Raw genomic sequence first — 21798 nt, 5'->3', positions numbered from 1 at the left:
AGCCTTTATTTATATAATATAATTAAAACTGTACAATATTATTCCCCTTTATGTTAGCCCTCTCAACTATATAAATGCTCCTACGAGATATCTACGTATTATATGTATGTATATATGTATGTATATATATATATATATATATATATATATATATATATATATTTTTTTTTTTTTTTTTTTTTTTTTTCATACAATTGGGTAAATATAAAGTTTTGTCGGTTTTAACGAAATTAAATAATTTTATGCATATATAGCTTTAGTTTAGGCTTGTGTATATTTTTTCAACATTATAAAACTTTTCCACATTTTTCTTATATAAATGTAATACATATTTACATATATCCATAAAAAATATTTTAATTTTATCGTTATTTATAAAATTAACTGGTGTGATATATCACCATTTCATACTATTAAGCGACGTCACAGTATTTTTGGAAAATCACCTATATATGCACACATAATATATAATTGGAAAAATAACCGCATAATGAGTAGAATAAATGACCAAATAAAAAATTGTGTTCCTTTTCATACACCATATGTAATGCCTTATCATGTTTTATTTATTATTACGAATACTTGTTTATAATATATTTATTTTTTTTTTTTTATTTTTTTTTTTTACTTTTTTCGAAAAACGTAAGCATATTATTAATGCTTTCCTTTAAACAGTCCTATAAATACTGGTAATAGAAAAAGGGAACTAATTTTTCCATGTAAAAAATGTAAAATTGCATAAACTGGTAAAACAATATTTAATAGCTACATAATATAGCAACTAAAATAATAAACGAACTTGGGTTGTAAAAATGGATAAAAAAAAATTAATATTTATTAATATACATTAAAAAAAGTAGCTAGTTTTATATACTCATATTAAGTAGCTATTTTTTAAATTATCAATAGAAAGGTCCTATAAAAGGAAAAAACTATGAAATATGTTAGTTCCTTTTTAATAATTATACAAATCAGAAACCCTTGTATTTAATTTACCGCCACATAAAGTATGCTGATATTGTTCTGGAATTGTAAGCTCTTTCCATTCACCATTTTTTTCAAAATGAACATTCATTTCAGAAGATAATGCAGTAGTAAATTCTGATTCTGTGTTTTCTTTTGATAAATATATTTCAACTCCTATACATTTATCTATAGATATTGATGAGCATTTTCCTAAAACTTGAATTTTAATTTTTTTGCAATCTATTATCTCAATCGAAGAAATTAAGTTATTTAAAACAATATTACATTTTCCACATTTTTGAATTTGTAATGATTTAAATTTTGGATTCTCAATAGTAAAATTTGTATTTTCACAATTATATATATTTACAGAATTGTTAAGTTCTACTTTTTCTAATTTAATTTTTTTTTCATTTTTGTAATTGCACACTTCCCATTGATTATCTTTCAAATTTAAGCCTTAAAGTGTGGGAAAAAATGGGAAAAAATGTGAAAAAATGTGAAAAAATGTGAAAAAATGGGAAAAAATGTGAAAAAAAGTGTAAAAAAAAATGTGAAAAAAATGTGGGAAAAAATAATAATATCTCACTTATGACCATACACACATGCATATACATACACAAATTTCGGAAAAATAAAAATAAATCAATTAAGTATATTCAATTTAAAATGTGTAAATAGTAAATGTATATCCTTATCTTTAATTGTTTAAAACTGTATGCATTTTATGAATTATTTCATAATAAATAAATAAATAAAGTTACTTGGTTTGCTAGCCATGGTGATTTCTTATATTTTTATGGTAAATTGTTTTATTCCTTTTAAATATTTTTTTTTATTTGATATTTTATTGTTATTATTTATACATAAATAATATTTCTTCTGAAATAGAAATTATAAACAAGCCGAAATATATTTTTTGTGTAACTTTTAAGACATTTAACCATTTGCCTTATCTTATTCATTTATAAATTGTCATTTTATAAATTGTCATTTTTAAATTGCCATTTTTAAATTACCATTTTTAAATTACCATTTTTTTAATGACAATATCATGGGCGTGCTTGATGATGAAATATGCACATACACGTTAACACAAATGTGTTTTAAAAAAAAATACAATCGGTTTATTTTTTTATTTTTTTAACCTTACAATGGTTAAATAAAAAAGATTAAAATGGAAACAAAAAAAAAAACATAGAGTTATGAATTAACTAAACGAGAAAAATCGCCAAAAAAAATATCAAAAATTTTGGGTAAAATAAAAAAGCATTCAAATATAAATACTAAATCGTTTGTACACATTTAGAAAATTTGTAAATACTAATAATAAAAAATATATGAGCATATTTGTATAATTTTCATAGACATTATTAAATATTATAATACCTATATTTATCTTTCTAAAGTTTTTATAGATCATATTATTATTATTATTTTTTTCCAAAAAATGTAAAATATTAAAAAAAATAATTTTTTTTTTTTTTTTTTTTTTTTTTCATTATATATTATTTTATATTTACAAATAGGATATATCCATATGTACATATCTCATTATGGATATGGTACAATTGGATTTGCATTATAATAATTGACTGGGTTATTTCTATGTCTATTTTTTGGATAACTGTTTTCCAAATTGTCAACATATAAATATATTCCTATACTGCTTACTAATAAAAACATAACTAAAAATATGACTCCTCCCCACATCAATCTGGAATAATAAATTGTTGATGTGCCCATAGCATTGTTTGTGAAAAAGTCTGCAAAAAAAAATTCTCATAAAATTTGGTTGCTATGTATATATATATATATATTTTTTTTTTTTTTTTTTTTTTCGAATAAAAGAAATATGGGTCATATAAATAATAGACATTATTATTATTCTATACATATGTGTGCACACAATTAATATGTAAATAAATTGGTTTAAATTTTAACCTCTATAAGCTAATGATGGGTTATATATATGTGCTGATTTTAGTTGTAAAAAATTTTTTGGTGTTTCATTATTTAAATTATTTGTTTTATTTTTTTGTTTAAATTTATTTCTAAAATGACTGTTCTTTTTTTTAATCCTAATATCTTCCTTAGCATATACAATTCCAAAAATTAAGAGAAAAAAAAATATTTGCCTCCAAAACCCTTTCATTTTATGTAATAATATAATAACAAAAAAAAATTAGAATAACATTTTCGATTGTGGAGAATAGGTAAAACAAAAAGGAAAGTTGTTTTCCTTAAATTGTTTTCCTTAAATTGTTTTCCTTAAATTGTTTTCCTTAAATTGTTTTCCTTATTTTATTTTTATTTTATTTTATTTTATTTGAAATATATCAACAAAATTAATGCCAGTTTTCAGTGTTAAAAAAATGTGCAAAGGTATTAAAAAAAAAAAATTTGCATTTTTCAGAAAAATAGTTGTAAAATAATATGTACACTGCTACAATATTTGTTGTATACGCCACTTTGTTATAAAATTGCAATATCACTTAATTTGAATAAATTATGTGTTTCCGTTGTATTTCCATTTATTATATTAGTACACACAAAAAGTGTAAACATATAAAATGGGGAAAAATGTAAACATATAAATATATAAAAGTTATGGGTAGTATTGCACGCCGTTTTTTAGGACAGTTTTCGACGGAAATTTAAAAAAAATTAATGCGCGCGAATAAAGGGGCATATATATTTAAATGTATACGCACACCAAAAATGAACATAAAAAATGAACATAAAAAATGAACATAAAAAATGAACAAAAAATGAACATAAAAAATGAACATAAAAAATAGAAATGAGTATGTGCAAATATGTATGCAGTCTAACGCAGGTTAAGTAAAACCGTCGTTTTTACAGAAAACATAATTTTAAGGTGGCATATATGTATGTATGCGTGTGCGTGTGTAAATTCATGACATATTAAATTAGTATTGAGATATTTTCATAGAATAAATAAAATTCAGGTAAATATATATTTCTTCTCTTTTGGCTAGCTCAAAATATTACTTTATCATTAGGATTAATCCAATTCATGATTTTAACATTAGCTGAATTAAATACAGGAATGTCAATATCGACCCTTTTAGGAACTGGATTTCGTCTATCAGGCAATGGAAATGCTGAAATAGATTCTACCTGAATAATTTGTCTGTTAATTTGATCAAAAGTATTTTTATATCCTTGAAATTCATCTTGTTCATTTTGTAGATTTTCATAATCCCCAATATCTTTATATCCAATTTTTTTTGAATAAATTAATTCTTTTATTTTTAATACTGCTTCTTTTTTTGATATTCTTTTTGTTTTATCATCACATAATTGATTTTCTTCTAAAAATTTTTTTACGCTTTCTTCTTTGTATATTGCTTTTATACAATTTTCCGATAAAAAATATCTTTCACTTATTTTTTTAAATGTAAATCGAAAAGGGTCTAAGGAATGTAAGAAGTAAATATATTCTCTTAATAATGGATTTATTTTTTTATGTTCTGGTATTTTAATGGGAAAAATTCTATTCATAAATTTTTTGAATCCACTATCTTGCCAATATCTATAATTATCAAAAGTTTCTAAAGTTGGATTTCTAAATCCACAATAATCTGTATAAGTTAAGTTATTACTTACGTCTCTACTATATTCTTCTTTTATTTCTCTTTCATCACCTTGTTTTGTTTTATTTTTTGATGGAGGTATGACAATTTTATAATTATATGGTACATTATATGCATAATTTTCTGATATAGAAAAATTATATTTTTTTTTTTTCTCATTTTCGTTTCTCCAATTTTCTGACCAATTTGTTTTATTTCCACTTGGTTGAATATAAGATGGGTATCCCTCATCCTCTTTTAATGGCTCATCAAATGTTTCATTTACCTTTCCAGATTCGTTATCATTTTTGTTTACATTCAAATTTACATTATTTTTCCAGTCATTTCCCCATTTTCTATTACTTCTTCGCAATATTCTACACAAATTTATTGCCATACCCCTTTTATTGTAAACTGTTGCTCAAATTATTCATTCATTTGGTGACTTTTCTGAAATTAAGAATATTTGCAAAGTTCTAAAATTTTACTAACTTTTTTCTTAATTATAATTTTCAAACATATAATTGCAGTACATAAAAGCTGAAAAACTATAAGCCGAAAAACTAAACTTAAATTTTTGTAAAAAAAAAATCAACAATATGTCAAGATGTATGTATGTATAAAAATTGGTATAGAAATATTTATGACTTTGGAAAAAGTGCATAATCGAAGGATGCATAAAATATATTTCGATGCACAGGATGAAAAAAACAAATTCGTTTGCCCTTTTTTCCTTAACCCTTTTACGTAAAGCGTATTATATAATGCGCAGAAAAAATGCAATCAACCATTCAAAAATCTCAATAATATGAATAATAGAAGAAGGGTTTGTACCTTATTACTTAATAATTATTTTTTTACTGTTTTATATTATATATATTAGTCCGATATTTAAACCTTTTGATGTTTTATTTGACTAACTTAACAAATATGCATATAAGCAGCAATCATTGATCATATATCTACATCTGGATGTTCGTATATGAACATATGTGGCAAGCATTTTTAATAACATTGTAGAAATTTTTTATATTTTTGTTTAAATGAAATATATAATAGGTGGCTAGTCAAGTTTGTTATATGCAAGACTAACATTTTATGTTTTAAATCGATATTATAGTAGTATCGCCATTATTAATATCAGTGTTATATTAAAATGATGACAGTATGATGAAATGGAAATTTAACATTTTACCATATCAAAGGTACAAAAAAGTTTAATAGTTTTTATATAAAGTAAAAATGTATACATATATGTATGTGTATATGTATATGTGCCAAATGCAGTATGGAAAAGGTTCACATTTCCCACTACATGCCACTTTTATATAACAATTAAAAAACATATGTGTATAAATCGATACATATACATTATATAAATAATGCAAAATCAAAATAACGGATTGACCTCAAGTTTATAAGATGTTAAGGACTATCCCAGGCTGTTTCTGAGATCGATATTTCACTAGGTACATTTTTATATTCATAAATCAATGAATAATCAGATTCTCCAGAAGAATTTTCATATTTGTTTGGTTCCCAAATATCATTTTTTTTTTTATCTCTTAAATCAAATAAATGTTTAAAGTTATTATTCCCAGATCCATCTTCTAAATTATTATTAAAATTTCCATGTTTATCAAGATGTTCATCTTCCTCATCTTCGTCTTCATCATCTGAAATATCTTCCTTTTTGTGAAATATATTATAATGTATTGTTATCGATTTATATATTTGTTCATATGAATTATCACATAAAATATATGCTTTAAAAAAATTAGTTAATAATGATTTTATCATTGATTTGTGGTGGTTAAAATATTTTGGTTCTTTTATAAAATTCAAACATATATTTATATGATTTTTAATATAAAATGAATTAAATTTTTTAATAAATAGTACAAAATGTTTATTCATGACAAAATATAGAGGAATTGAAAAGTATATATCACTTTTTCTTTTTTTTGATCCGGTTTCTAAAGATTTATTAGTAATGTTATTTATCCCCATTTCTTTACTATTAAATTTTTCATTTATATGCTGGTTACATATTACAGCATCCCATATATATTGGATATAATGGCGGTATATATAATTTTCATTAAAATTAAAACAGTAAATATAAAAATCAATATTTATATCATCACATGATGGTGGAACAAAAAAACTTACCTTTTCAAAACAACAAAATAATATATACACTAACCCTACTGTAAAAAATGTTAATACGCTACTTAATCGTATTATCATATTTCCTTCTTTCTTTAAATAATTAAAAGCTATTATTAAACTCGAAATAAAGTAATTTTTTACTTTTATTTCTTTCTCAACGAGATGAACATAATTTGGAAAAATCGTGTTCAAGTCAATATAAATAAAGGAACAAACATTTTTACTTTTTAATTTTTGAATTAGTAATTCACTAAATAATTTATAGGATTGTCTCTTTTCGTACATATTTCCCACATTCACATGAATTACATAATCATCTGTATTTGCTTCAGTTCCTGGAAAAAAACATGATGGGGAAAAATAGTTGTTATGTCATTATACATTTATCTACATCAATGTGTCAAATACAAATATCATATTTATTTTCTGACATGTCAGGAAAAAATTGTAATTTTTTTTACAATTGCATGAACAAATCAGGTCAAAATTAGTTTATAACGAATTTGCACACACACACACACAAGCACAATAATTTAAAAAAGGAACATACCTAAGTTAGTATAATTCGAATTTATTGATGTTGGGTCATTACTCTCCAATGCTACATGATATCCAGTTTGAAATTTTGTAAAAAAATTAAAAATGCAATTTTCTGTACTTATAACTAAAAAATTTTGTATAAAGCTCGAGTCTTTAAATATATCAAATCCTGCACAATTTTTTAAAACAAATAGACAATCGATAACACTTGAATATAGTTCATAATGAATATAAGAAGTACTTATTGGTTCATATTGCTTTAATATTTGCTTAAAACTGTTTATATGTATATCACAATTTTTGTAATATATATAATATCTACATTTTAGAAGATCTTTAAATAAGGTTTTAGATGAATAAAATGGGTTTTCAAAATTTAATATATCATTTTGTAAATAACATTTGAACCAATTTTTATTTGTAAAATATGCTTGTTTTTTTAATAAATTAATAAATTCCATTTCATGATTTGAGAACAAGCCTTTATCTCTTAAAAACACTCTTTTTTTTAAAATGGCTTGATCTAATTGGAATAATTCAGTTGCTTTATTAATATTGCTTATATTTTTAAATTTTATTTTTTTTAGTAAAGATGTAATGTTTTTCCTATAATTTTCTATATTATTATTACAATATATATTTATGTTGTAATTATTTTTAAAATATATTCCTTTTTCTTCTGATTGATAATGAAGAATAGTATTTTTTATTTTAGAAAAAAATTTATTACTAAAAAATATTTCTTGTTCAGAATTTTCTAATAAATTATTTGGTAAGATGAAATCGATTTCGTCATCTTTTTCTCCGAAATCATTAAATTTATTATTTTTTTCATCTAAACAGTTTTCATAATAAATATGGTCAAGCAATTTATGCACTAATTTATCCTTTTTCAGAATATCTACAATTTTATGTTCTTCAAAAAACTGAGATATATAAGTATTTTTTGTATTTTCTATATTTTTTTTTATCAAATTTATATTGGATAAATTTATACATTTTTTTAAATGATAAATAAGATAATCAATAAAATGGTTAATGCAATTTTTATATTCTTGAAAAAAACTAGTCTTTATCCATTTTCTTGGTATTAAACTGTGGTTCAGAAATTTACTATTTTCATTTTTAGTAGTGGAAGAAATATCAGAAGATACACTATTATTGGTTATCTTCAGTTTCTTATTGTTCATCTCGGTATTGTCTGATTTTTCCTTAGAATAATCTCCATTCCTTGTTGAATTTACTAAGTTTATTAGTTCTCTCTGTGATTCTTCTACACAATTTTTCAAACTTGATAAAAATATAGATGTAATACCATTAAAATGAACACCTATTACAAAAATAATATTCCTTAAATAACAGCACGATGGTCTATATACTTCTAATTTTTTAAAACAAATTGATAAAATAGAAAAAACTGATAATAAAAAATTATCAAAGGATAATTTAATTTTCATAATAAAATAACCACCAATATTCATCATACCTAAAGCACAAACTAATTGGCTTATACATAAAACTCTTTCGATTTCTATATTAACATTTATATCATTCTCATTATATTCTTTTTTTGTTTTTATTTTATTATAATCCATATCATTATTTTTAACACAATTTGCTGTTATTAAATGAAACAATTTTATTTTATTACTATCTTCTCGAACTGTTTTATTCCATACATAATCTATATTTTCCAAATGTAAAATATTACCTGAATTGTTAATACCAGATAACCATTTTTCATTATCTTGTATGTACGAGTAATAATATAAAGGGTGAACATTTTTTATATCACCTGGCGATATAATATTGTGTATTTTTTCACTTTCTTCTATACTATACACATTACAATCGTCATTAAAAATTTTGTCATTTATATTATTAACATTATTAAATTCATTTGTTTGAATATTAGTACACACATTTGGATTATAATTATTATTCGCATATTCATTAAATGGGTTTATACTCATCCCCATCCAATTATGATGAATATTATGATATTTATTTACCTTAATATAATAATTTAAGCAACTTATGAAATTTGCTTGCTCATCTAAATGAAAACTATTAAGCGATATTATTTCTTTATTTTGTTTCAAATCAATACATTTTTCTAAAACTTTTCTTTCTTTTAACAATTCATAAAAATATAGCCAATCTTCACATTCTATTTCATCATTTATTTTATTTTTTTTTATATACATAACTATATCTTTATCATATTCAAAACGATTCACAACATCTTTATATTTGTCTACAATTTTTTCACAAATTTCATCATAGTACTTCTTCAGATTCAAAAATTCGTCAATATCTTTTGTCCGCTCGCTGCAACATTCAGAAAAAATAAATAAGTATGGATACATATATTTTTGATGAAAATGAGCAATATATATTTTTTATTATAGTGATGAATGCAGACCGACACATTAAATTCATATATATGTTTATACATGTGAATATAAAGATATACACACAAGTGGAAATTGGAATATGCATAAATGTATATATACTGTTTTCCATTCATTTTTAATATTTTTTTTTTTTTATTTGTTTTATTAGACGTACCTTCCGAGCTCCCTTTTCATGGTATCGCATCTGCATATTCTTTTTCTTTTTGTACAATATTCACAACTATTTTCGGACTTTTCTATATAATCCCCTAAAAATATGTTATTCAAATTGCTATCAAATGAAAATATATGATTCATTTTTTATTCATTTCTAGTTATGTTTCCTGATATATAAAACAAAATAAGATATCATGTTATTGTTATTTGATAATGCCCACATATATAGCCACGAAATAATCTCCTAATTGTTTTATTATTTTAAAAATTGAAACTCCTTAAAATTTATTTTTCATATTATACTGGAATTATTATTATTGGCACTTTCTTTCATTATATTCCTTTTTTCCTAGTTTTATTTGTAATACTTAAACTGTTTTTTATTTTCCTTTTTGTTTGTAACTTAAAAATTATCACATCCAAATTATACTTTTCATCATTTGCCATATATAATTTTTTTAATTATTATGTTTTTTTTATTATATTTATAAATATATATATTTTTTTTTTCTTTCCCGTTTGTTACATTATTTATTTTTTTATAGAATCCCGATACGAATTTATCTAATTTAAATACATTTTTTATTTATTTTTTCTATTATACATATCAATTTTTCTTTTTAAAGAAATATTATTTTAATGAAAATTAGATATATAGAAAATATTTGTATATATATATATACCCCTCTTAATAAGTCGATGGGTTTACTTAATTATTCTGTTTTGCACATTGTAGCATTTTCTTATACTATAAAACGTGTTATTATAAAAATTTTATGGGGACTTTAGAGGTATATCTATAGAAAAAAAAGAAATAAAAAGCATCGAGTCTATGTAATGTACCCATATTGTTCTACTAGCCATATATATTTTTTAATGGGTTCTTAAGATATTTTATTATGGGGATATGTTCATGGATAGTTGTTATTATTCCCAATGGAAATATATATATATATATATTTTTTATTTTTATGATTTCCTTTTGGAAAATCCAATCACTCTTTATTGGTCAATTACCACATATATTGTCTTTCTGTTTCATCATATATACATACCTATATATACATATACCCATATTTAATATTCCATAAAAATAATGAATTATATTAAGCTGGCTCAACATAACTTATCATTACATATTCCTGCTCATATTATCAATGTAAAATGGTTCAAAAAAAGCAACGATTATTTTTTATTACTATTTTTATTTCATAGTATATAGAGAAACGATTTACATTTTTCTTTCTTTGGGTATAAATTATGTATGAATGCATAATAAATATTAAATATATTTACACTTAATAAAATAATAATAAAATATTTACTCATAATATATATACATAATGCATATATAAAGGGTCTGTATGTTTACCATCACTAATTATTGTAAACAAAACGAAATGAAAGGTATTTACTTGGATAGCACTTAAGTATAAAATTATAAGCAGACAATTGTTGAGCGTCCTTAAAATACTTATATATTTAATTATGTAGAATAAATACATTGAATACTAATCAAATAAAAACTTATGATTATATCTTACTATATTATTTTTGTCATCGTTTATTTGATCATAATATTTATTGCATATAGGTCATATTTACGTTGTATATAAATATGTGTCTAAATTTGTACATATCTTTATGGAAAATAATAATAATAATAAGAAGAAGCAAATTAATATGCTATATTTCACACTTTTTACTTCAATTAATAAAATAAAGGGTGTTTTTTTGAAAAATGACACATTAAAAAGTATATTTTATAAATGGCTATTTTAAAAATGAAGATAATGTAGCATTGATGATACAACACAATGCTGAATATGCAATAAAAAAAATAAAATAACGAATATTATGTTATTAACCTTTTTGAGGAAAATGGAGAATATGTCAAAATAATTTTTGAAATGCTATATGTATAGGCTTAGCTAAAATTAAAAGAAAAAAAATATGACTATGACATAAAATTAAGGGAAAATATTAAAATAGCTATAATTATTTATTTTATAAGACCTATATTTTTTATTAATATGTTTTTTATGTAGATTAAATATATATTATACTCATAGACAAGCTTATAAATAGTGAAATTTACAGCTAGCTATGTATAGAAAATTAAAAAAAAATTATTGCCAGTTCAGGACAATTATATATTTTATAAAGCTTTATATTTCACAAAAAAAAAATAAACACAAACCATAAGTGTGTGAAAAGGCATTTCGTTGTATAATTTACAATTAAAAATATTGTAGCAAATTAAACACGATTTATAATATAAAAAATTTAAGATGATCTTAATTTTTGCATATCTCTTATTAATTTAGTTATTTTATGAATTTCTCATTTATGAAGTATTATATTATTGTAATGTTAAATTTTAAAATGCTTGTCATTGAAAAAACTATTTAAAAAAGCGAAAAAGTGTGTGTGAATTATTAATGTAAATATACAAAAATAATACACGTTTCGTTCTTTACATATTTTATTATTATTTATTTCTCGTAATTATTTTTTGTGGGCATATAGATTATTCATTAATTTGATTTCTCCTTTATGTTTATTAAGTTATTTTAATCATAAGCCAACATGTGCAGAATTGTATTTTACCAAGAGCTATACCGTTCTTAAATTTATTTGTGGGTACTATATATACATGTATTAATTTTACATATGCATTTCATACTTAATTATGTGAAGTTTCATATTTGTTTTCTACGTATTTATCACTTACATGTTTTCCTAACAACAATTATTAAAATGTTACACTAAATAAATGGATCATATTTGGGAAAGATAAATTAAAATGTAAAGAAAAAAAAAAGAACCAGATTCGTTGCAGCATATTATCAATTAATTTGACATATTAGTTATATCTTATTTTTTGCTTTTTTCTATTTTTCCTTATAATTTTCCATTGTCCAATTTTTTATCTTTTATTTATTAATTCATTAGTTTATTTCCACCATTAAGTGTGCATCATTATATTTAATTCTCGCATTTATATTTAAGTATGCAAAACATTGTCGATATTTAACACATATTGCTATATGTATGTTTATATGTACATAAAATGTGTATATATGTTTCCAAAGAAAATAAATATACTAATAAAATAAAAATGTATAAATATAGAATTGTTATGTTATTCATATCTTATTATACGTAGTGTAATTATTATGTTTAATTCGTTTATTTTTATTTATTTTTTTTGCGTTAGGATTGTAAAAAATGTAAGAATACTTAAATATTTTTAGCCAGTGCCTATAATAATTCTATAAAAAAAAGTATATAAATAATACGTAAAATGGAGATACAAAAATAAGTATGCTTATAAAACATATATATAATATATATAATTTTTTTCTAGTAAATTATATGTATTCGTTGAATATTTCATTTTTTAAATATGTATACATAATATAAAGCTTATACAACATTTATATTTTTTTTATATTCTCTTTATATTGTTTTGTGTTTTATGTTTACATGCTAGCATATTATGTATAAACATGTGTGTTTCTTAAACATTCTTGTGTCAATTGCTTCACATTGCATACAAGTTTATGTTTATGTGCCTTTATATATATTGAGTATTTTTTGTTTTATTTTTATTTTTTGTGTTTTTACAAAAAAATATTTTAAAAAAATACATATAGATATATAATATTTGTTTTACGTAACAAAATAAGAACAGTATATGTGTATGTGTGAGAACACAGTCTATAAAATGATATTAGCAACAATTTGATAGTTTATATATTCATCATAGCCTATATATATGTGTATAAAATTTTTTATTTGCATTCATATGCCATGAATAATATAAATATTTGTATGTATAAGAAATAATTTACTACAATAATATGTTTTTTAAATTTGTCTTATATTTCCATGCGTCTGGCTAATTCGTTTATATCTTTATTTTTTCGTGTGTATGCATTTTATTTTGTTTTAAATAAAAATTAAGAATTATGCATAATCTTAGAGAAAAAGAAGCTAAGAATAATAAAAATAAGGAGGACTTAAATGGTCTATATCATACCCCGAATTCAGAAAACCATTTGAAAACAAATAAAGAAAAACAGCTCCATAGTAGCAGCAACAATTACAAATATATTCGAGATAATCAAAATAATTTAGTCGATTATTTAAGTTATAATAATTACATATTTAGTAACTGTAATGGAAATTATAACTCACGAAAGACATATTATAATAAAAATTTGAATAACAGGTATCATAAAATGTATTATAATAATGGAAATGAGCATGATTATATGGGAAGAAATAAAAATTATAATAACAACAATAATATTATCAAAGATGGAATTGGATATGAAAAATTCAATAGACGAAATTATCAGAACAATAACAATTGCTATTATAATAATGTAGACAATAATAATGAGCACAAAACAATGGCGAATGGATTGTTACCTCCCAAACATAAAAACGAGCTTGATAAATGCCAAATTAATACTACAGCTGAAAATGAATTAAATAATAAAAAATTTAAAGATATTGATAAAAAAAATAGCCATCAAAATATAGTGAAAAAAGGAAATAATCGAACGCGTAAAAATAACTTCATTTCATTGGTACCACCCCAAAATAATGATAATGATTGCAATGTAGAAAATCAAATTATTCCACCTGAAAATGAAAATACCTTTATAGAAAAAAAAAAAAAAAATTATGGCCGATATAAAAATAATTGTAAAAATAGTTATTCCTATAATTCGAATAATAACAAAGGTCATATATATTTTAACGAGAGCTATAACATTCCCGAAAATTATAACTACACAAGATACAATAATAACGCTGGAAATGACTCATTTAGTTACAGAAATAATCATGTTAATACTGGGCATACTAAAAGTAGAAATACTACTTCGAATTATAACAACGTCCCTGATATAATAGGAAAAAATGGTGCTAGTAAAAGTGAAAATATAAAATGTGATACTCCAAGTAATATAAAGTTTAATGGAAACAACAATGGTAACTTTTATAATACTACAAATAATATTAACGATTATAATTTATGCATTAATGGATATAATAATACTAAAAATAGTTTTGATTTATTTGTTCCCAGCAAAAAAAATTCAGTGGAATATAACTATAACTCTAAAAAAAATATGTCTAATGGTGTTGGGGCAAATAGTGAAATATGTTGCGATAAAGACAAAAGTATGGGTTTTGATTTGAATAAAAATAATGTCAGCTGCCAAAATAAAGAACAAAATAATAATATTGAAAAAAACGCAAAAAATAATATGACGACACAGAAAGAGCCCATTTGGAATACTTCTGCTTATCAAAAGGACAAAATAAATATACAAAAAAGTGGAGAATGTGTAAAGGAAAAACCGATTACTATTGCGAAATTAGACGAAAATGTAGCGAAGGAAATTCAAGCTAATAATGGCAATAATGATGGTAATAATGGTAATAATAATGGTAATAATAATGATGGTAATAATGGTGGTAATAATGGTAATAATAATGATGGTAATAATGGTGGTAATAATGATGGTAATAATGGTGGTAATAATGATGGTAATAATGGCAATAATGCCAGGATGAATATTAATAATGGTTATCAATATCCTGATGCAAATCATGAAGAGAATGGAAAATATAATAATGGAAACAATTCAAAGTTTGTATTTAATAAAAATAATTATGGAAAAAAAAATACTTCAATTAAGTATTATAGCAATGCATACAATTTTAATTATCGCAATAACGCAAACACTAGGTATTCCAGAAGGAAGCACATATCATATGATAACAACGATGGTAACTATAATGGTAATTATTATTATAAAAAGTTAGACATTGATTGTAAAATTAAAGAAGCATGTAAAGATAGTAATGATAGAGAAAATTATAACATCGAATTAAGTTGCATTGATGAAAAAAACAAAAAATCGGAAAGTAACAAAGTAGATATAAAGCTTGTCGTGGAAAATGGTGATACCAATATTTTGGACGACAATGCTTGTAATTCAAAATTAAAAGATAATGAATTTGTGATAAATGAAAAAAATGAAAAAATTAGTAAAAATCAGAATACCGAATCTTATAATAGTAGTAATAATAATGATAAACAAAACAATGTAAATGCAATTAACGACCACGGCGAGCATGAGAATGAAAAAGAAGAAAGTATCAAAATAAATAATCTTCCCCAATCCACAAAAAACATAGAATGCCAATTAGAAAAAATTCCTAAAAATGCTCCAATTTTAGTTAAAAATTATTTGGATTATAGTATTTATAATAAGAAAAATAATGAAGAGGAAAATAGCAATCAAAACATTAGTCTCATCGATATGGTCGACAATCTTTGTGTGTCTACTTTAAAAAATAATAATAATTCCTTATATAATTCAAATAAAAGAAAAAATTCGAAATTTTCTAAAAATAAAATGGATATTACGAAAATGAAAAATATTTCTTTGAATACAAATAAAAAACAAATTGAAATGAATCATATAAAAAACGATACTCTGAACATCCCTGAAAATAAATACAATGATAATGATGTTTTATTTTTGGAAAAAAATGATGATACTAATAGTGAACAAGGTATATTTACAATTTTTTCAGATTTAGGAAATGATTATACAGTATTTGATATAAAAAAAGAGTCAACTCAAAGTACGGTTATGATATGCTCATCTGATGGGAAAGGTGCACTGAATAAAACTGAAGAATCTTTTATTCAATTTGGATATGTTGGAAATGAAAATATGAACAATTTTTTCAATAAATCTGCCAGTATAAATAATAGAAATATCAGCATTGATAGTAAAAAAACGGGATGCATACAAAATGAGACGTTGGACTGCTATAAATCAGAATTGCCATATTTTAAAGAAAACAATGCTTTCTGTAAAGGCGATAAAAAAAATACTACTTCTTATACAAATAAATCCCGTTGTTCTTTAGCTAAATCTGGAGATAATTTTATAGAAATGAAGAAAAAAGAAGTTATTTGTGCAAATGAGAAAAAACGGAAAAACCGAAAAAAACGAAAAAATATTTTAAAAAATGTGAAAAATATTACTTCGAACAATGAACCCAAATCAAGTAAAATAAATAAAGCACTTTCTTTTCCAGAAAATTATCAAGAAACAGAAATGAGAGATAATAATGTTGGAGAAAATGACATTTGTAACGATAAAAAAATAATACAAAAACAGCGCGTCATCCATAATAGGTCTCAATCAGAAAACATATATAATTGTAAAGATAATTATATTAAAAATTTAGAAGTATCCATGACAAAACCTCATATGAGAAATTTTATGCAATCAGTAAACACTGAAAAATTTAAAAGTGTATTAAATAAATATATATATAATTGTGACAGTAATATAAATGATGAAGAAACTTTGTTTTCGTGTGATAATACCACAATTGGTAATGATGAATCCGAAAAAAAAATCCTAGATAAATATGTGCATAAAGAAATTGGCCAGACTGAATTAAAAATAAGTTTACCACATGTAGTAACTTACTCATCGAGTTTAAATAATAATTTAGAAAACCAAAAGGAAAGATTATATGGTTACAACGTTAAATCAGATAAATGTGCATTAAATTACGAGGATTCTAACAAAAGCAATGTTGCACATGTTGTAAATACTGAGTCTCATTTTGATAATCCTAACAAAAATTATGAAAAAAAATCTGTGGATAATGATATACACAACATTATAAATAAGAATATCTCTTTAAAAAAAACAGAAAATTTAATTAATCACACTTTTTACAACTTTAATGGGGAGTTTAATTTCGATTATAATATTAAAACACATAATACATTTCTTTGTATATATAACGAAAGACAAAATATTGAGGAACCAAATTATAAAATAAACAATAAAAATAATATCAATGAAAAAGATAACACACATTTCGGCTTAGCTCCCATTTTTTCGGACGCAAAAACTAAGCATACTTTATTGAAGATGAAAGAGTCTCCAAATGTCATTGACGGTAAGGGTTATGAAGAGAATGATAAAATAAGTCACCTAAAATACAACAAAAACCGAAAAAATTATAACTATGAGTCTCAAAAATGCCATAGCAAAAACAACTTAAAAATCAATTGTGATAGAAACACTAGTAATGGTAAAAAAGTTCGGAATAATAGAAACAATAGCATTAACTTTATGGTAGGGGACTTGAATGATTCTCATCATCAAAAAAAATTAAATTCTAAAAAATTGAACATTAGTTATAACGAAAAAGGTGATTTAAAAAATTATTTAGCGATAGAAAGCGAGTCTATTGGAAAGAATAAGGTTTATATTAATAATACGGATATTAATCGTGTTAATAATGTTTATATTGAAAATCAGGAAAATAAAAAAAATATGAATGTAAATAATAATATATATTTAAAAAATAACCAGAACAATAGTAATACAAATAACTTAAATTATTACAATAATATAGGTGTCGAGTTTAATGCGAATCGATATTATAATAAATTTAATAATAACCATGTTGTAAATTCAAATACTAATGTGAACAAAAATTGGGAAGGAAAATATTCGAATCATCACATAGGAGCGGCATCTTTTGCAGGCGAGATATTAAAGACTCATAATTTTGATACACATAAAGAAATAAACAACGAAATTAACAATGAAGATAATGGTATATATATACCACCATATGGTGGGAATGGTGGAAATAATAATTTTTGTAACAATTATAATTTTAATAGTTCAAACAATTTCGGGAATTGTGATAATTACACCAATGTTTCATATAATTGTAATACCACACCATACAATTATAAAAGTTACAATTACTCTGTCGAAGGGAACAACAATTGTAAAAATATGAATAGCCGTTATCATGAGGTGAACAAAAATATATACAACTATAGTGGTAATGCTAATAGAAAGTATTTAAATAACATAAACCGAAATGGAGATAAAGAAAATAGTGGTTATTTTTTTAATAATACAAAATATTCTGGTATAAATAATTATGAAAATGTAGCTAACACTTCTTCTTTCATTGACAATGATAATTATATAAATCATAATAAAAGTAACAACAATGGAAGTGGTGCAAATTTTAATCGTAATTCACGAGGTAATGGAAATTCAGATGATCTATCAACCCCTGATTTTGTTAAAAGTTGTGGAAAAAATGGAAATGATATGAATTGTATAGCCAAATATTCTGGGAAGGGTAATTCTACCAACTATGATCATGAAAATTATACGAAAAACTGGAATGGCACATTCAACTATCGTAACAATTACAAAATGAAGACAAACTATCGTTTTGATAATAATTATATGGATACACGCCGAAAAAATTCACCAAATAATATAAAAAAAAATGTGAAAAAAATATGGAATAACCAAAAAAATGCTGATGAAAGTGAAGAAAAATATCAGGTTGTTAAAAAGTATAATATATATAATAGTTTTACAAATCCGGGTAGTAATAAAGATGATTCAACTATGCTTAGTTATGGTCATACTGAAATGAGCGCATTACCAAAACATAATATTTCGATAAATGAAAAAAAAAATAATAATAATAATAATAATAATAATAATAATAATAATAATAATAATAATAATAATAATAATAATAATAATAATAATAAAGATATCAATGATAATAGAACAGTTAAAATTTTTAGGGAAACAAAAAATGATATTGGTAAGCATACTATAGTTGAGGAGCATGGAAAGGGAATGACCATATTTAATACAAAAAATAATAATAGTAATAATAATGAAAATAGAAAAATAAGCTATAATAAGCATAGAGATGAACAAAATTGTTATAATTCGAATGAAAATGAGTTAAACAAGGTGAAACAAGACGTTGGAAGCAACTTTGATAAAACTGTAGTAAACGATATGATGAACAAAGCAGAAGACGATGAAAACAATTTTAAAGAAAGAAATAAAAAAGATGTTAAAAAAATTATTAATACAGTAAAAAATGATAATAAAGTTAATGAAACATATAATAGAAATAGAAAATTTGGGGGGGTGATAAATAATAATTATAAAAAAATTTTAATAAAAAAAAATAAATTAGACGGTGAAAATTCGAACAACATAACAATTAATGAAGAAGATAATAAATTGCTGATTTATAAAAATAATAAAGAAGATTGTACAAATAAAAAAGTGGGAATAGATAGTGGTGATGTAGGCAGTTGGCAATGTTATAGAAATGATAATGTAAACCCAAATAATTCTTCCCAAGTTAGTGTAAAAAAAAGTAATAAAGGATATTCTTTATATAATAAAACATATTTTAAACAAAATGCAAAAAAAAATGAGAATATTTTATTTAATAATGGCTCATATGCTACTTCTAGTGGTAAAAATTGTTCACCTCTTTCAAAAAATAATAAAAGTAATAATAATAACTTTAATTTTTTAAAAAAGAAAAAGAATGATAATGTAATAATTTTGGATGAAGAAAAACAAAAAGTAGATGCAGGTTGTTCAGGCAATGTTGTGGATCAGAAAAAGGTTCCCAATGTTGGAATGAAAGATAATGGGTCCTATCTCAATGAAAACACACTTTGTAATAATAAGTTAACGATATACCCTGACAAATCCTCGAAAGATAGTATTAATGGTTATGCAAATAATATCGAAATTCATAGCGTTTTTTACAAAGGTAGTTATAACAGAAAAAACAGTTCCAATAAGAATGACCCCGATGCTAGCAATTTTACTGTAAAAAAAATATAAATAGTAAAAATGAGGGATATATATATACACATTCTATGTTTATTTTGAGACTTTTGCCCTTTATCTTTTCCAACAAACATATATAGGGGGGGGTGTAAATTTTCATTAAAAAAAAAAACATATTTTTTTTAATATAATTAAAAATGAGATAAAATAAATCCGCATTTTTTGGCAGTTTTTTTTATTCTTATAAATTTATTCATCTTTTCTACAATTATAAAATAAGATGAATATAGTGTGCATATGTGACATGTATATTTAAATGTAAATATTTATATGTAAATATTTAAATGTAAATATTTCTATGGTCATGCATTACATGGATATGAATTTCATAAACATGCATGAACACGTGAATGTACCGACACCAACATATTTAGCATATTCTGTATTTGTGACCCCGTTTTTTTTTATTTTATACTCATCTATCTTTTATACCTATTCCTATAATGCATACATTGTTTATTCCTATAATGCATACATTGTTTATTCCTATAATGCATACATCGTTTATTCCTATAATGCATACATTGTTTATTCCTATAATGCATACATCGTTTATTCCTATAATGCATACATTGTTTATTCCTATAATGCATACATTGTTTATTCCTATAATGCATACATTGTTTATTCCTATAATGCATATATTGTTTATTTTTATTATTCTCATTTTTATTCTCATTTTTATTCTCATTTTTATTCGCATTTTCATTCTCATTTTTATTCTTATGCTTTTGGCCCTATTTGTACTACCCATATGTTTAGTTTATTATTTTAATGTGTTTACAAAGCCGTTTTATTTGACAACAAAATGTGTGCATATGCACAGGAAATATATTATGACCACCTTAAGTGACATATGCTTACATAGACCACCCGTTATATTATATTCGAAATTTCCCAATACTTTCCTACTTTGTGTTTTGAATTATTGTAGCTCTAACAACACATAAACTTGTATAATATATTAATTTCAATTAGTATTTGTCAATGTTTATGGTTTGAAAAAATTAAAAAATGTTAGCACAGCAAAAAAAAAAATAATGGCCTCCATACAATGCATGAAAGGATAACCAGATGTAGATGCATATGAATATGCATATGAATATGAATATGAATACATAATTGTGGGCAAGTTCCTAAGAACACTTTTTTCTATTAATTTGAATATTTTAT

The 21798-nt window shown here is 22.9% G+C and overlaps 5 protein-coding genes across 5 annotated transcripts; 1 reads left to right on the top strand and 4 right to left on the bottom strand.

Annotated features, from left to right (window-relative positions):
• Nucleotides 1-955: 955 nt before the first annotated feature.
• PY17X_0209400 (cyclase-associated protein, putative) lies at nt 956-1746 on the bottom strand (the record flags this gene model as incomplete). The annotated part of the gene is made up of 2 exons (XM_022957958.1): nt 956-1425; nt 1731-1746. The coding sequence occupies 2 exons, from the start codon at nt 1744-1746 to the stop codon at nt 956-958; spliced, it is 486 nt and encodes a 161-aa protein (XP_022811363.1).
• Nucleotides 1747-2520: 774 nt separating this feature from the next.
• Nucleotides 2521-3121, bottom strand: PY17X_0209300 (conserved Plasmodium protein, unknown function; the record flags this gene model as incomplete). The annotated part of the gene is made up of 2 exons (XM_720020.1): nt 2521-2732; nt 2911-3121. 2 exons carry the CDS (start codon nt 3119-3121, stop codon nt 2521-2523), a joined length of 423 nt encoding a protein of 140 aa, XP_725113.1.
• An 848-nt stretch (nt 3122-3969) lies between these two features.
• Nucleotides 3970-4962, bottom strand: PY17X_0209200 (conserved protein, unknown function; the record flags this gene model as incomplete). The annotated part of the gene is made up of 1 exon (XM_720019.1): nt 3970-4962. The coding sequence occupies one exon, from the start codon at nt 4960-4962 to the stop codon at nt 3970-3972; it is 993 nt and encodes a 330-aa protein (XP_725112.1).
• Nucleotides 4963-5990: 1028 nt separating this feature from the next.
• Nucleotides 5991-9991, bottom strand: PY17X_0209100 (conserved Plasmodium protein, unknown function; the record flags this gene model as incomplete). The annotated part of the gene is made up of 3 exons (XM_022957957.1): nt 5991-7072; nt 7288-9608; nt 9849-9991. 3 exons carry the CDS (start codon nt 9989-9991, stop codon nt 5991-5993), a joined length of 3546 nt encoding a protein of 1181 aa, XP_022811362.1.
• A 3833-nt stretch (nt 9992-13824) lies between these two features.
• On the top strand, nt 13825-20619 carry PY17X_0209000 (asparagine-rich antigen, putative; the record flags this gene model as incomplete). The annotated part of the gene is made up of 1 exon (XM_719509.3): nt 13825-20619. One exon carries the CDS (start codon nt 13825-13827, stop codon nt 20617-20619), a length of 6795 nt encoding a protein of 2264 aa, XP_724602.3.
• Between the last annotated feature and the right edge of the window lie 1179 nt (nt 20620-21798).

Source organism: Plasmodium yoelii (assembly GCF_900002385.2).
Source record: "Plasmodium yoelii strain 17X genome assembly, chromosome: 2".
In the NCBI taxonomy this organism is placed as follows: Eukaryota; Apicomplexa; class Aconoidasida; order Haemosporida; family Plasmodiidae; genus Plasmodium; species Plasmodium yoelii.
Note: the sequence above shows the minus strand (reverse complement) of the source record. Positions and strands in the feature narration are given on the sequence as shown.